This window comes from Ambystoma mexicanum, chromosome 3q (genome assembly GCF_040938575.1).
Source record: "Ambystoma mexicanum isolate Mex_15411 chromosome 3q, UKY_AmexF1_1, whole genome shotgun sequence".
NCBI classification, from domain to species: Eukaryota; Metazoa; Chordata; class Amphibia; order Caudata; family Ambystomatidae; genus Ambystoma; species Ambystoma mexicanum.
In genome coordinates this window covers 181,808,601-181,823,157 of record NC_090926.1, presented here as the reverse complement: position 1 = coordinate 181,823,157, position 14,557 = coordinate 181,808,601, and the positions used below count along the sequence as shown (strand labels likewise).

At 47.2% G+C, this 14,557-nt stretch overlaps 1 protein-coding gene across 3 annotated transcripts in view; it reads left to right on the top strand.

Moving 5' to 3' along the window:
- The window catches only part of DIP2B (disco interacting protein 2 homolog B), a 1,149,028-nt gene that overhangs the window by 1,009,252 nt on the left and 125,219 nt on the right, over positions 1 to 14,557 (top strand). For all 3 annotated transcript variants that reach the window (XM_069653448.1, XM_069653447.1, XM_069653449.1), the window contains exons 34-35: positions 520 to 577; positions 1,041 to 1,115. In XM_069653448.1, coding sequence (XP_069509549.1) covers positions 520 to 577; positions 1,041 to 1,115 — 133 coding nt within the window. The remainder of the gene's footprint in view (positions 1 to 519; positions 578 to 1,040; positions 1,116 to 14,557) is intronic.

Genomic DNA, 14,557 nt, shown 5'->3' with positions numbered 1-14,557 from the left:
CACAATACAAAAGGTTATGGCTCTGGAGTTTGTCCCCAAAACCAAAAGACACAGTCCTAATCAGATCAAAAATACACAAGAGAGTGAAAAAAAGGTCTCTAACTCCAGAATAAAAATGAACATTGATTCAGTCATCGTCGCTCATTTATCCATTCCTAAATGTTTATTTAATAATCCAATCACCCATATCACTTGGGCATTTTTCCATTCTTACTTCCTCACATTACATGCCCTTAAACTTTCATCTATCCTTTTTCAAACTATATCATTCATCCCTCATAATCATTCATTCACACTTCCTTGCACACACTCCTTTATTCATCTATCTTCGCATTCACCCACCCACCCCTCGCCACTCCAGCTACTTTCCTCTGAACATATGCCATATTTCCTAAGTTTGTCTGTGTGCATGAAATTAGAAAAATATTTCACCATTTAATAGCCAAAACTATATGCTTTGTCGATGCTGGTTGAAAATGTTTCCAACAAATGTCTTCTCAAATGTCTTGTCTTTGTTAGGGTGCGGTTAGTGGAGAGAGGAGCTCCACAGAGTTTACTGCTATCTGAGTCAGGCAAGGTAATTTTGTTTCCTTCTTATACATCCTCTTTGCACTCACATATATGCGGCAGCACCTGAAAAACCGGAGTTGCTTTTTAAAACTTTACTGTCCCATAACAGATTAGTCAAAATGCTGTCACCAGTTCATAGATCGGCAGCTTTTGGGGTTGGGGGGGGGCACCATCTACTGGATGTGTTATATTAAGTAATGGGTGTATAGTAAGTTTTGATTTGGTAACTGTTTTTTCCTCAACCTGTCTGACCTTTCCTTAGAACAATTCCTCAGGGCTTTTTAGAGCCATGAGTAATCTGTTAACCTGTGTGTGGTTTGCTGAATAATACCATCTAATGTAATGATGTGATGGAGGTCTAACTCCTGTTTTTTCGAATCCACAGACAACAAGAAGCTAAGTAATAATTACTCAGTTTGTGAAGTGAACACTTTAACTTTTTCTTTGTCTACACATGATTGTTTTTTTAGATATTACCTGGAGTGAGAGTAATAATTGTCAACCCAGAGACCAAAGGACCTCTTGGAGATTCTCATCTTGGAGAGGTAAGCCTATTGTCCGAAAGTTTGAGATGTTTTATGCAGATTTTGAGTTCCGGGCTTGAGGGGAGATCCGCAGACTATATATGTTGTGTGCATGGACCTGGATTCTTCTGAGGAGAGTGGATACCTCAATCCTGTGACTGCAAGAGGGGTTCCTACAAGCAGACTCTAGGCCAAGGCACAGTTCAGTAGCAGTGTCTGTAGCTAGTTTGAGAGAAGGCACTAAATATGACTCTGAGGGACAACAAGAAATGGCAATTACCAGTGGGAATGTGGGAGGATACAGACATCAAATCCTGAGTACCGCTCACCCATGTTGGCTGACAATTAGTTGTTGGGAAATCACTTTCGCACAGAATGGGGAAAAAAGGAGCTGAATCCAAACCGGCAAAAATGTTGAGGACAAAAACACTGCCCAATTCCTTTGTACACTGGTGTTGCAGGTGAAAAGAAACACCTCAACTCTCACTCGCCCAGGATACAGCTTCTAGCGATGCCCCCCCCCCTATACTCTCCCCAAGCATCTACAACACACTTCGAGGCCTCTGCCTCACCCTGAACCTCTAGGGAGCCTGGGACGGTCACCCCCGCTTCCCAACACAGGTCCGAAAAGTTGAAAGACCCCATAAGGTCAAATCTTTTTTTGGGATTAATGTTGTGAACTCGGTGTACCCTAAAATGTTTGCTGGTTTTCTTGGGTTGTTTAGCCTTTTTTCCCCTGTCAGTTACTCAAGTTCCCCTGCAGAACCATCCATTTTTGGTGCGTTTCCCTAAGTGGCCCATATAGCTGCCTGAGCAGGGTTGCTCCTTGAGTACCCCATGGTTTCCTTGGGTCACTGGTCACATAAAGAAAGTCTGTTGGGGCGTAGGTTGATTGCAGCTACACATTTGCAGCATTAGAAGCTGGATGGCCACATATAGTGGTCATTGGGGGTAATCGGGCATTTTAAAACTACTACATCCCTGTCATATTGGTCCTCCTTTGTTCGAATTGGACACAAGGAATCAACAAAATACCTGTGCTTCCTATGTATGATCAAGATAGATCTAGCCTAGGCACTGTTTTTTTACTTCTGTGAAGTGAAGATGAGTGCCTGAATGTATGGCATTTTGGATGGCAATCCAGCATTGGTGTGTGACTGGAATGGTGCAGAGAGCAAACCCTACCCACGTCTGTGTGTGTTTGTATAACTAGGGAGACTCCTGGGCCTTAGAACAGTTTTGTCTTGGAACTCACTTGCAGGGCTGATCAGAGAAATAGGCTCCTACTGAGGATCCAAACTCTGCTGGTCCCATCATTTCGTGGATGCCTTGCTTCCTCCGCTGAAAGAAACCTTCTGTTTCTGCCCTCCCCCTGGCTGTTTCTGCCCTCCCCCTGGCTGTTTCTGCCCTCCCCCTGGCTGTTTCTGCCCTCCCCCTGGCTGTTTCTGCCCTCCCCCTGGCTGTTTCTGCCCTCCCCCTGGCTGTTTCTGCCCTCCCCCTGGCTGTTTCTGCCCTCCCTCTGGCTGTTTCTGCCCTCTGTCAACTCAATGCCTGTTGTGCTGATGCTCTTTATAAAGCCTCCCTGTTGTTTCTGCACTTGTCGGACATAAAGTTGGAGCATCACTATTGCATTGGCTGGACTGTGGGGGCTGCTGATGTGCTTCATCTCTTATCTCCTGCTACCTTAGCCGACCCTTTGTCGCCACATGACCCACCTCTGACCGGCTTGCTGGTTTTTTCCTGTGCTCCATCTCTGCTACAGTGCCTTCCCCATTGTGAGACATCTGAAGCGAGATATTCTTCATTGGGATGCTGTGTTCTTTGGTCCAAGCTTACCTGGTCACAGACGTTGACTAGCCCAATTTAATCTCAACACCTAAACCCACCTATGCATGTTTGCCTTTGGGATCCTTTTTGCTGCAGCTATGTATTGCCTTAGGTCCCTGTCCCTGGGTCATCTGACTCCAAATACATTGCTCGTCATGTCCTCCAGGGTCTCCTGAGTGTCTTCTCTTCCCTGCTGATCTCAACAGTCTTCTTTCTGTGGGTTTTAATCCCATTCTGTAGCCTTTCTTCTCTCGGCCTCTGGTGCTGGTACCCGTTCTTGAGCTACTGTGGTGGGGGTTATTGAGTCTTCTCAGCCTTATGGTTGCAGCCTCTCTAGCAATTCTGACCTGTAAATAACACTTAACAGCATTTTACCATAACCGCAAGAGGCTTATTGGGTTTTGACTTTGAAGACCTCTGGATAAACTTTCTGCAACTCACAACTCTGAGAGGGACATCCTTTGCTTACCTGTAAATTGCTCGGATCCTTTTGCCTTAACTTGCGGTACTCTATGAATTTTAGAGCGGTAAATCACTGAACTTCACACACAGTATTCTTTCCAAAGTAAAAGGGCATTGTACCTGAATGTACATGTGCCTAATTGTTTCATTGCGGGTGAGGGGGAGGTGGTGTGTAAGGGCCCTTTATGTACATGCCTGTGATTTTATGTTCCTCTGAACCATACAAAATAAATAGCGTTTTACAGAAGTACAGTTTTTTTCCACTGGTTTTAGGAATTACTTGGGGACTTCTTGTGTAATCATTACTGTTTTTTACATAGTGTGTATTTGTATAGTATTTATGAACTGTGGTTGCTTAATACCTTACCATTTATTATAGACAATATATATTTTCATATGATTTGAATTGTATTTTGTACTTGTGTGTAGCTAATTTACCTTTTACTAGTCCTTTCCTGATGATGAAGACAGACTGCTCTGTTACCATTGAGGGTGTTTTGGAATAACTTGGTGGGCACAATGTGAGGACACTACTGGATCGGACTTTGGAACCCCTCATCAGAATAAACGTCCCTACATCCTCCATTTTGAATAGAGCACTGTAAACTTGATGAGATGGTGTTCTCAGTTTTAGGTAAATATGAATAGAATCAGTAGAAACAAACCTACTAATACAAGAACACAAACGTGTACCGTGACATAACTCTCAGAACTGTATGCCAATTTGCACTCTCCTTTGGATCATGTTAGGAAAGATTTTTTGAAGCTTTCCCATCTATTTCAATGAAACCCCCAGTTTATCTGTTGACTATTTTGACTTCCTACCCTGATTTTTGCGAGTGAGTTAACTTTTAACCTCTGTTCCTTCTTTAACTCCTTTTATTTTGAAGCACTGGTTAGTCCTTAAGACTATCTGTGCATGAGGACTCTCTCCTCCATTTAAGTCAGTTGTATAGCCTTACCTGCCCTAGTTTAAGAAAATTGTACTGGGTACACTGGTTTCCTCTTTCTTTTGATTGTATGGACATTTTTCCCTGTTAGGGAGATCTATCATTTTTATGCCAAATGCCCTCTGAGACCCCCAGCACTTTTTGCTGGACTCCTGGCTCTTTTAGTCTGTTCGCCTGAATCAGTGGAAGCCTACCCCCCCCCCCCCCCCCTCATTGATTCATTTTGCTCTGACTATGGGAACCCATGTTCATTATTTTGATACTTTTCTTCATGGAGTCATGCTTTCCTCCTTATTTCCTAATGCATCTGTAATTTACGTTTGCAGCACACAGCACCCTGTGTGCAGTGTTGCTGGGAGCCCTTTTGGCTTTCCTTTGAATAGTCTTTTATTTCTGCTTCCGAGAACTAATGTTCCCCAGATTAGAGGGATACTTTTTATCCTTCTTACCTTTCTTTTGTGCGATCAGCATAGCCCACCTTATGTGTAGTGCTGAGAGATTACATTGTACCCCTTTCTCACTGCTCCTGTAACATTTCTGTTGGTGACAAGCATACCCGAGTGGCTGGTGGCAGTGAATGTGTTGTACCGACATTTGTGTAATTTTTACTCGCAGTCTGTTATGGGAGTTTTCCTAAAGTCCACTTGAGGTAAGACTTAATAAAACTATCCCTTGGAATACAGGTCCCCAACACTTGGTATAAGTCTGCACTAGCCAAAGGGTCTTAGTAGAATGGCAGAGCAGACAGGCTTGTCATAGGAGGAAGATGTGAGCTGTAGGTAAGTACACTTAACCCTATAAATACCATAGTCTAAAGAAACACTTATGCAGTAAATGTTATATTAAAAATATAGATGTATTATTTACACAAGGAAGGTAGATAATTAGTTCACTAAGCAACACACACAGGAATTGTTAATGCTTTTCTAAGGTGATTACTTCAATGGTAGTTGCTAGCGCTTACAATTGTTAGTTTGACACAAATGACAGTTCTTTATTATCGGTACTAGTGCGCATTCAAATGACTTCACTGATTTACAGTAATTGTATTTAGTTAGCAGAACCACATAAGATTGTCTTTAGGACGGAAAAAGGTTGGTTATACACATAGCAGCAGAGCTTAACTTTCTAGAGACATTTTTTGGAGCTTCTAATGCTGTCAAAGTCCAATCCCTAACTATACGAAAAAGTCAGTATAAGAGTGGAGCCAAAGTCTTATGAAGTATTAGAATAGAAAAAGTTGCACATGATACATTCAGACTATGTGATAAGATTGCTTGAGGATATAACAGTTAGGAGGAAGACTCGCAAAAGGGACACAAGCTGGTAAGCTTGAGTCAGATGTAGGGTGGACACCTCTTCATGCACTCCAGTCACTGGAGCGATTTGTCACTTCAAGGTAAGTTATACCTTTCACCCCCACAGTACCTTGGTTTAGAAGAAATAAACGTAGCTGGATTTTGCTCTTTGCAGGAGTGACTGCCCCTGTCTCCTGATTCCTCGATCTGGTGATGAAAGGAAGGACTCTTAATGGGATGTCTCAGCAGTCTCGAGAGGTGAACATTGGCATGGATTTCTTAAGTCTCCTTGGTCAGTCTGCGGTTTTGGTGCCTTTTTCGCAACACCAACAAAGGATGGTATTCGCCCAGTCTATCTCCTTCGATTCTGAAGTCCTGCACTCTGGTGACGGGACTTGGATGAGTGGGACCGTGCCTCTGGAGGTCCAACTGGAGCTCACCAAAGTTCTGGAGGGATTCAACCTTGCAAAGCTATTGCACTGCAAATGGGTCTGAGGTCTCCTGGTATTCAAGGTCTGCAGCCCTGGAGAGGCACAGCACCTCTGGGGGGGGAATGGCTCAATTTGTAGTTCGTCTCAGGGCTACTTGGTCCCACCAGCCAAAGGGAAGGAGATGCTTCAGAGCGCCTCTGTTGATTAGAAAACGGGATCAGGACAGCAGTGGTTGCTTCACGGTGATTGGAAGGGTCTTCAGCATCCTCTGGTCATCCTCAGCTTCGGTTCTTCTGTTCCAGTGGTTGACTTGCCTTCCACCTCTGGAACCTCACCTTTTATTTGTCCCCTCCTCCCTCCGCAAACTCTCTCTGCATTTTACAGAAAGAGGCGGGTAGCTGTCCAATCCAGGCACCCAGCCATATCTCTCTCTCCCCCCTCCCCCCTCAGTGAAAGAATCTCAAAGGGTTCCCAGCAACACTGCAAATACGGTGCTGTGTGCTGCAAAAGTTAAACAGATGCCTTTATCGAGATATTGAGGAAAACCAACTCCATAAGAAAGTTAAAACACAGAGCAGAGATCCAAAGGTCAGAACAAATACGAATGAATGAAGGCAGAAAAGGCTCACCTCATTCAGACTAGAAAGAAAAAAGTCCTTGGCGTCTCACTAGGAGAGGGGGATGAAGCGTAACCATAATAAATCTCTTTAACACAGGCTGACTTCACAGCTGCGGTAATGCACAGAAGGGTCACCATTGACCCAAAATGGTGGCCGTTTTCTTTTTTTGGAATTGTTTGTCCTTTCTTGGTCCCTCTTCTGCCGTCCGGGGTGGGGGAGACTGTGATCTGACTTTTGTCTTCTGCTGTAATCTTTTGGGAAGCCCGGTGTTAGGTAACAGTGTATGCAATACCCTGTGGCAGAGTGCACCAGCCTTGGCCTCTTGGCAATAGTTAACACAAGTTGGTAGAGTGACTGAGCAACCAGGCTTATCTCAAGAAGGGTCAATGTGAGCTGTAGGGTTGCAACATAGTTTCACAATGACAAGTATCCAAATAACACTTACACAAGGTTATTAAACAGTCAGTTCAGTAAGCCTTCTTTAGAAGGGAGCACATATGTAACACTTAAATATAATTCAAAATACACCCACTCAGTTTCAATAAATGAGTAGATACCGATTTGGGGTGGCGCACACACTTCCTACACCCTGAGGTGACTTCAATAACTAGGACACTGTGGACATTGATATATCAATAGTACATTTAGAGCAATACTAAGTTTGGTGTCAATAGGAAAAGGTTAGGGAAAGAAACAATGGTTAACAAGTTTCTCAAACAGGTATGTACTTTTGAACCTTTGGAAAATCTAAAGGACTTCCCTGTGACGCTGCACTGAAGGTGCTGTATGTCACAATGCAAAGATGATGCCCATGGAGTTTGTCAGACTCAAAAGTTAAAAGAAACACAGAAAACACATAGAATTAAAAGTACAAAGTTCAGCAAAAAAGCAGAGGGTCTTGAAGGTTGGAGGAATTTAGCACTGAAATGAACATTCTCCCTAACAAGGCTGCTCAGTATGTCCTGGAAGGAGAAATGCTTGAGGGCTTCCTACAGCTAGTGGAGGATGGGGAAAGAGGTGGCCAGACAGTTGCTGCGAACAGGCCTCGACATCAGACTGTGTGGGAAGATCTATGGCGTCAGCCATAACACTAAGAAGGCAGGCCTACTTAAAAACCTTGGATTTTTACAGTAATGTCCAAGTCAAGCTTCTGGACATGACCTTCTTTTCGTCCAGAAAGCCATTCCTTAGAGAAATTTAAGGAATCCAAAATCACTGCCAAATCCTTAGGCCTAGCTGCGCAGCCGGCCAAACCTGCATTTAGCTTTGTCTCTAGGGTATGGGACTACAGGAGATATGCTCCTTACAGCAGGAGAAAGCAGCTCCCTCTGGCCAGGCAAGGGCAGAAGCATTTCTTGTGCTCTAGAAGGGGCAGAGGGGCTTCTAGAGGTCAACACGCAGCATTCCTAAGCTAGTTCCTAAGGTTCACCATATGAGATGAGCACCATCAGTTCAAGCTGCTTCCCTTTGGTCTAACCTCCGCCCCAAGAGTCTTCACCAAGCTCATGGCGGTAGTTGCGGGTCACCTCAGGAGATCCGGGCTCCATGTATTTCCATATCAGGACTGGCTGGTCTGAGGGAAGTCTGTAGTGCAGGTCTTGTCCCATTTAGAGGACACCTGCTTGCTGCTGCACAAGCTGGGCTTCTCCCTAAATTTAAAGAAGTCCCACATGACACCAGTTCAGCGGCTCCAGTTCATCGGGGCAGTCCTAGACACCTGGTGGGGAAGGCCTTCCCTCCCGGGGTTAGAGTAGTCAGCTTGACACAAATGGTTGACTTGTTACGGATCCATGCCACTCTAACAGCGGCCTCTTCCTCTGCCTCCTAGGCCTCATGGCCTCCTGCATTTTTCTAGTGCCAGAGGCCAGGTTGTTCATGAGAGCCCTGCAATGGCTACTGAGGCATCAGTAGTCTCAGTACCTCGGCTCTCTCGGATCTCCTCAAGGTGTCCGCATCGGTGGTCAACGACCTGTCCTGGTGGGCGGACAACAGTCTTTTGGCGGGGGAACCCTTCTGGCCTCCTTAGCCGCAGACCCGAGTCGTCACAGATCCGCCTCTGAAGGGTTGGGGCGCTCAATGCGAGGATTTGCCTGCGAGCGGCCTCTGGTCAACGACCTAAGCCAGGTGGCACATAAACAGGCCGGAGTTTCAAGCTAGCCCTGAAAGCATTCGCCCCATCCCTGCAGGGAAAGCATGTCTTCGTTCTGACAGACAGCACAGTGGCAATTCACTATCTCACCAAGCAAGGTGATGTGCACTCCTGCCCCCTCTGCACAGAGGCAATTATGCTTTGGTTCTGGTTGCTGGAGAACAAGATATCGGTCTCTGCGGTTCATCTGGCAGGCACAGAGAACAACTTGGTGGATGCTCTGAGCAGGCAGAGCACGGTCTTGCACGAGTGGGAAGTGTGCCAGGAAGTCCTAGAGAAGCTCTTCGCTCTCTGGAGTATCCCAGTCCAACAGGAAATGCAATCAGCTTTGCTCGAGGGGAACTCCCAGTGAACAGTGCACTGGTGGATTGGACCTGCCCTCTCCTTTACGCGTACCCTCTGATTACCGTCATTCCATGGGTTCTCTGGAGGTTGAAGAGGTTTTGAGCGACCATGATCTTGATCGCCCTGGACTGGGCTAGGAGAACGTGGTACTCTGACCTCTTAGATCTGTCCATCTGTCCACCTCACTGGTTGCCTTGACGGCTGTATCTCAACCCAGTGGGAAGGTCCGATACTCCACCCGACCCTGGAATCCCTCAACCTATATGCGTGGGTTAGTTCTGACCACATTTTTTTCTTGCATGGCAGATTGCTGGCATTGCTGCATGCATTTTAAGGATTAGATCTAGTCCTACTAGTCTGTTTGTTGGGCTTCTATGGGATTTTTTTGGCTGCTGGTCCTAATTCCTGGATATCACACTCCCCCCGGCCCCCGGGTTGCCCTGCTAGCTCCACTCATGTGCTGGGACAGTCTTCAGCTGTTTGACTACCAGCCTCTGGTTTACCACCTTTGTCCTCCCATTTTGGTGCTGGTCCCTGCAGTCATCTGGAAGGGTGTTGAGACCCCAGTACTACTCTACCCTGCCGGAACGTCCTGAGTTGCCCCCACCATAGACTTCGCTGTGGGGCTGTTTTTTGTGGCTAAGGACCCTCTATGTATTTGCCAGGCCACCGGAAGCTGCTTTGATGGGTTCTCCTACCTTTGAGTCTTCCTTGCTTTTACTTCTGACCTTAGAGTCACACTCCTTGGAAGGGCATTTGTTCTTTTCTTCCATCTGGTTCATCGTTGGTCTGGGGTTCAAGTCCTTGGTGTAAACACACCTGCAAAAGTAGCTTTGAACTCACCCGGTTATTCTGTCTTCCTGGAATGGAATTTTCAGGAACAAACACTGTGAATAAATAACTGATACTGGGATGGGATGGGGGGGGGGGGTTATTCATGATAGTTACCCTGAGGGGTCATGTTGTCTGTGGTTCAGACTTTTCACTTGTGGGTGTTCACTAGGTTTTCTATTTCTTCTCATCCTGCTGTGCTGCATCTTCTTTGGCTGCTAATAATCAAATCCCTATCTGGACTCTTCTTTGGAGTTTCTCTGTCATCGACTGGGGTGGTTTGCAGTCATATCCGTGCCTGTAAAGAAAACTGACTTGCCTGCATTTTCCCCATACACGCAATAGTCTAGAGACTTTGTCCTGTTTAGTTTATTTCTATGGGAACATTTATTCACCTGAAATTCTCTCTAAAGTGAGGTTGTGGGTCCTTAACTCCAATGCACACTTTTTCTGCATCCAGTTTGAGGCCAAAGATGATATTTTTAGCTTGCACCTGTGATTGTATCTGGTTTTTTTTCCAAATATATTTTTATTGATTTTATACACGCATCATATAACTTGTGGTATATGAGTTGAGAGCGCTGCAAGCAGCGTTACAGTGCGTATAAGTACGTGTAATAAACAGAAAGAACATTAACAACAACAGGTCAGAGAAATGTTCGTGGGGAAGGCCAGGAGGGGGGAGGTGCGAAGATGGAAGCTCTCAGTTGGGTGAATGTGAGCAGGGGGATTGTTCATGCTTCAGGCTCCTTTAGGGGGCGGAAGAAGGGTTCCACAGAGGCCTGGGCTTTCATTGTTTTGTCTCTGGGATTTCGAGCAGGGGAGGAACTCCCCCGGTCAACACCTCTGTTGTGCCCTTCCACCCTTATTTTTCAGTCCGCTTTATCCATCCATCGTAGAGCGGGTGGTTGTCGGGCCAGTCCTGGGTATTTCTGAGTATAGTCCAGGAAAGGGGCCCACGTCTGGAAGAATTTGTCTCTATTCCCAAACCGGAGGGCAGTTATTTTTTCCGCTGCAATTATGTCCCAACATTTCGTCCACTACATTTGTACTGCCGGGCCCTCTGGATTTTTCCAAAGCCTACCCACAGAAATCTTTGCAGCCGTCAGCAGGTGGGCGCATAGTTCAGCTCTGTGCCCTGATAGAGGGAATTGGCCCTCGCCGCTTGATCCTAGTAGGACAATACCCGGGTCCCATGGGATTGTCAGGCCTGTGATCTTGTTGATTTGATCTAACACGGATTTCCAAAATTGGGTGGCCTTGGGGCATGTCCAGAACAGATGGTATAGTGTGCCTTTATCTGGGCATCATTTCCAGCACGTCGATGGGATTGACGGATTGCATTTATTGAGCGTTTCTGGGGTCCAGTACCACCTGTAACATACCTTGAATGCCCCCTCCTTGTTGGATACACATTTAGAGCTTCTATGTGCTCTCATCCAGATGTGGTCCCACTCCTCCGGTTCAATGGGCCTCCCAATGTCCTTCTCCCATTTGAGCATGGTCGGCTCCTTCCGGGTCGGGTCCGTTCTGTCGAGGATCTTGTAGAGGGTTGATATTTTGCCCTTTGGGGGGGATGCTGTGAGGGTGTGTTCCAGGGCTGTGAGGTCTCTGCTTCCGAGGTGCTTCATGTCCCTGTTCGAGAGCCAGTGACGAAACTGGGTGTATCTGAACCTCTCGTTTTCCGGAACGTTAAATTTCATCTTGCAGGCCTCGAAATCCAGGGGGTTTCCCTCCTCATAAAAGTCTTGCACCCTCTCCAGTCCTCCTTTTCTCCACCTCATGAAGTTCTTGGGGATGTAGCCCGGTGTGAATTCCGGGTTCCTCCAGACCTGGGTGAGTGGGCCTGTTGTGCTGCGGACTTTCCACAGCCGCACCGCCTTCCTCCAGCTCGCCACCGTGTTTTCGGTTGCAGACAGAGGCCCCCTGCCCTCTCATTCGCTGTGGGGTTTCATGTGTGGTAGAGAGTTTACCGGGGCTGCGCTCCAGGCCTCTTCCAGCTCCAGCCAGCGGGGTTTTGGGGTGGAGGGCAGCCAGCCGAATGCATTCGAGAGCTGTGCAACCGGGGTATATCTGGCAACATCAGGCGCTCCCAATCCGCCCATCGCCCGTCCTGGGGAGCATGAGTTTCCTTGGGATTTGTGGCTGTTTACCTTCCCAAATATACCTCATAATGTTTTTTTGCAACTTCTGGACAGCTTGTTTCGGGATGGTGGTGGGTAAGGCTGAGCACTGGTAAAGTAGTCTAGGAATAAGGTTCATTTTCAGGGCCGTGTTTCTCCCGAACCAGGAGATCTCTTGTTTCTGCCATCGTATCAGGTCGCTCTTGAATTCTTTGAGAAGCGCCGAGAAGTTGGCTTTGTATAGTCTGCTGGGTGCGCATGGCAGCTGGACCCCTAGGTATGGTAGTTGCTTTTTCGCCCAGGGTATAAGATATTCTTTTTCCAAGACTGTAGTTGTAGATCGAGGCAGGTTAATGCTCAGTGCTGTCGACTTGGATAGGTTGACCTTGAATCCCGATGCTTCCCCAAATTCCATCAATTCCCTCCATAGGGCCTTCATAGGTTCCCTTGGCTTGGTCCGCGTGAGGACGTCATCGGCGTACAGGGCGGCTTTATATGTTTGGGCCTTGATTGTCAGGCCTTGGATCTCTGCATTTTGTTGTACCCTGTTCGCGAATGGCTCCATGGAGAGGGTGAAGACTAGGGGGGGGGACAGGGGACATCCTTGCCTTGTGCCTCTTGAAATGTTGATTGTGTCGGACCTGGACCCATTGATTCTTAGTCTGGTGGAGGGATGCTGATAGTTCACTAGTGTCCATTTTATGAAATTCGGACCAAAGCCGAAATGTCATAATGTTTTTTGGATGTAACCCCATTCGAGCATGTCAAACGCTTTGAGCGTCGAGGGATAGTACCATCAGTTCCAGCCCCTTCCTGCTGGCTGATTCGATGTTTATGGTTCTCCTTATATTATCATGGGTGCTACGGCCGGGAATGAATCCGGTCTGGTCCGGGTGGATAATGGCTGGAAGCAGGGGAGCCAGCCTGGTCGCAAGGGTTTTGGTGAACCTTTTGCGTCATAGTTCAGGAGGGTGATGGGTCTGTAGGAGGCACAGTGACTCCGGTCCCTTCCAGGTTTCAGTAGCAACACGGTTAATGACTCTTCCATTGAGGGGGTGGTCGTCCCCAATAATAGGAACGAATTGAAGAGGGCCGCCAGTTGGGGTGCAAGTATATATGAACATTTCTTGTAAAATTGTGCCCTGAGCCCATCCGGACCTGGGGTTGAGTTCTTCAGTCCTGCTATGACCTCGCTCACTTCTTCTGCCGAGATAGGGGCTTCTAGAGCCTTGAGTTGCGGGTGTGGGCCGTCCGGGTGTGCTCCTGCTAGGTATTTGGCTTGTGCGGGTGCGGCCGTAGGGTAACCCGACATGATACCCTTGTGATGTGCCGTCATGATTTCTATTTTCTCCATGTTGGAGTAGCGAGGAGTCCCTTGTGCATCCTGGAGACATTGGATAGTGTTTCTCGATGGCAGCTTTTTCTGTTTGTGGACCAGGAGCCGATTTGCTTTGTTGCTGTGCACATAGTAGAACTGTTTGGTATATGTTAGAGCTCTGGCCGCCTTGTCTGCCAAGTGCATTTCTAGGGAGCGTTTCTCTTTTTGGAGCACGCGGCTCGCTTTCCTATTCTGGCCTTGTTTTAGGATGCGTTCCGCTTCTGTCACTTCCGCCTCAAGTGCGTCTTGTTGCAGCTTGCGCAGCCGTCTGAGCCGGCCGGTACAGTCGTTTGCCGTGCCCCTAATGACGGGCTTCCTGGCATCCCAGATCATGGCAATTGATGTGTCTTCGGTGGTATTCTCCCTAAAGTAGATCTTGAGGGCTTCAGCCATTTCCGTTCTGATCGCAATGTCGGTCAAGATCTGGTCTTGTAGTTTCCATTGCCTCTCTACCCTCAGTTTCATTGTGACTGGTGCGTGGTCCGAAAGGGCTCTGTGTCCATTTTGGATGGATTTGGCGCAGGGGATGAGAGCGCTGCAGAGTAGCAGTAGGTCGATTCTAGAATGCCACAGGTGGGCGTGGGAGAAGAAAGTGTAATCCCTTGCCCCCATGTTGGCCCATCTCCATGCATCTATAGTGTCGGTTTCCCTCAGGAATTCTGCCATGACGAGAGCCGTACCAAAGTCCACCTTGAATGGAGGGAGCGTTTTTGTCCAGGTCTGGGTCTGGAGTCAAGTTGAAATCACTGCCTATGAGCAGCCGACCTTCAGTGAAGGAGTGCAGTATGGGGAGGAGGTTGCGAAGGAATGGGCTTTGCGCTGTTTTTGGGCAGTATATGGCTGCTATAGTGATGGGAAGCTCAACTAGTAGACCTTTCAGCAGAAGATACTGTCCCTCTGGATCCCTCTTGATGGTAATGTTTGTTAAGGGTAAGTCTTGGCTTAACAGGATGGCGACCCCTCTCTTCTTGAGACCAGCAGAGGCAAAGTACCGTTTTGTGTAGTGTTGAAAGGCTATGCGGCGCTCGTCCATCCTGAGGCAGTGTCTC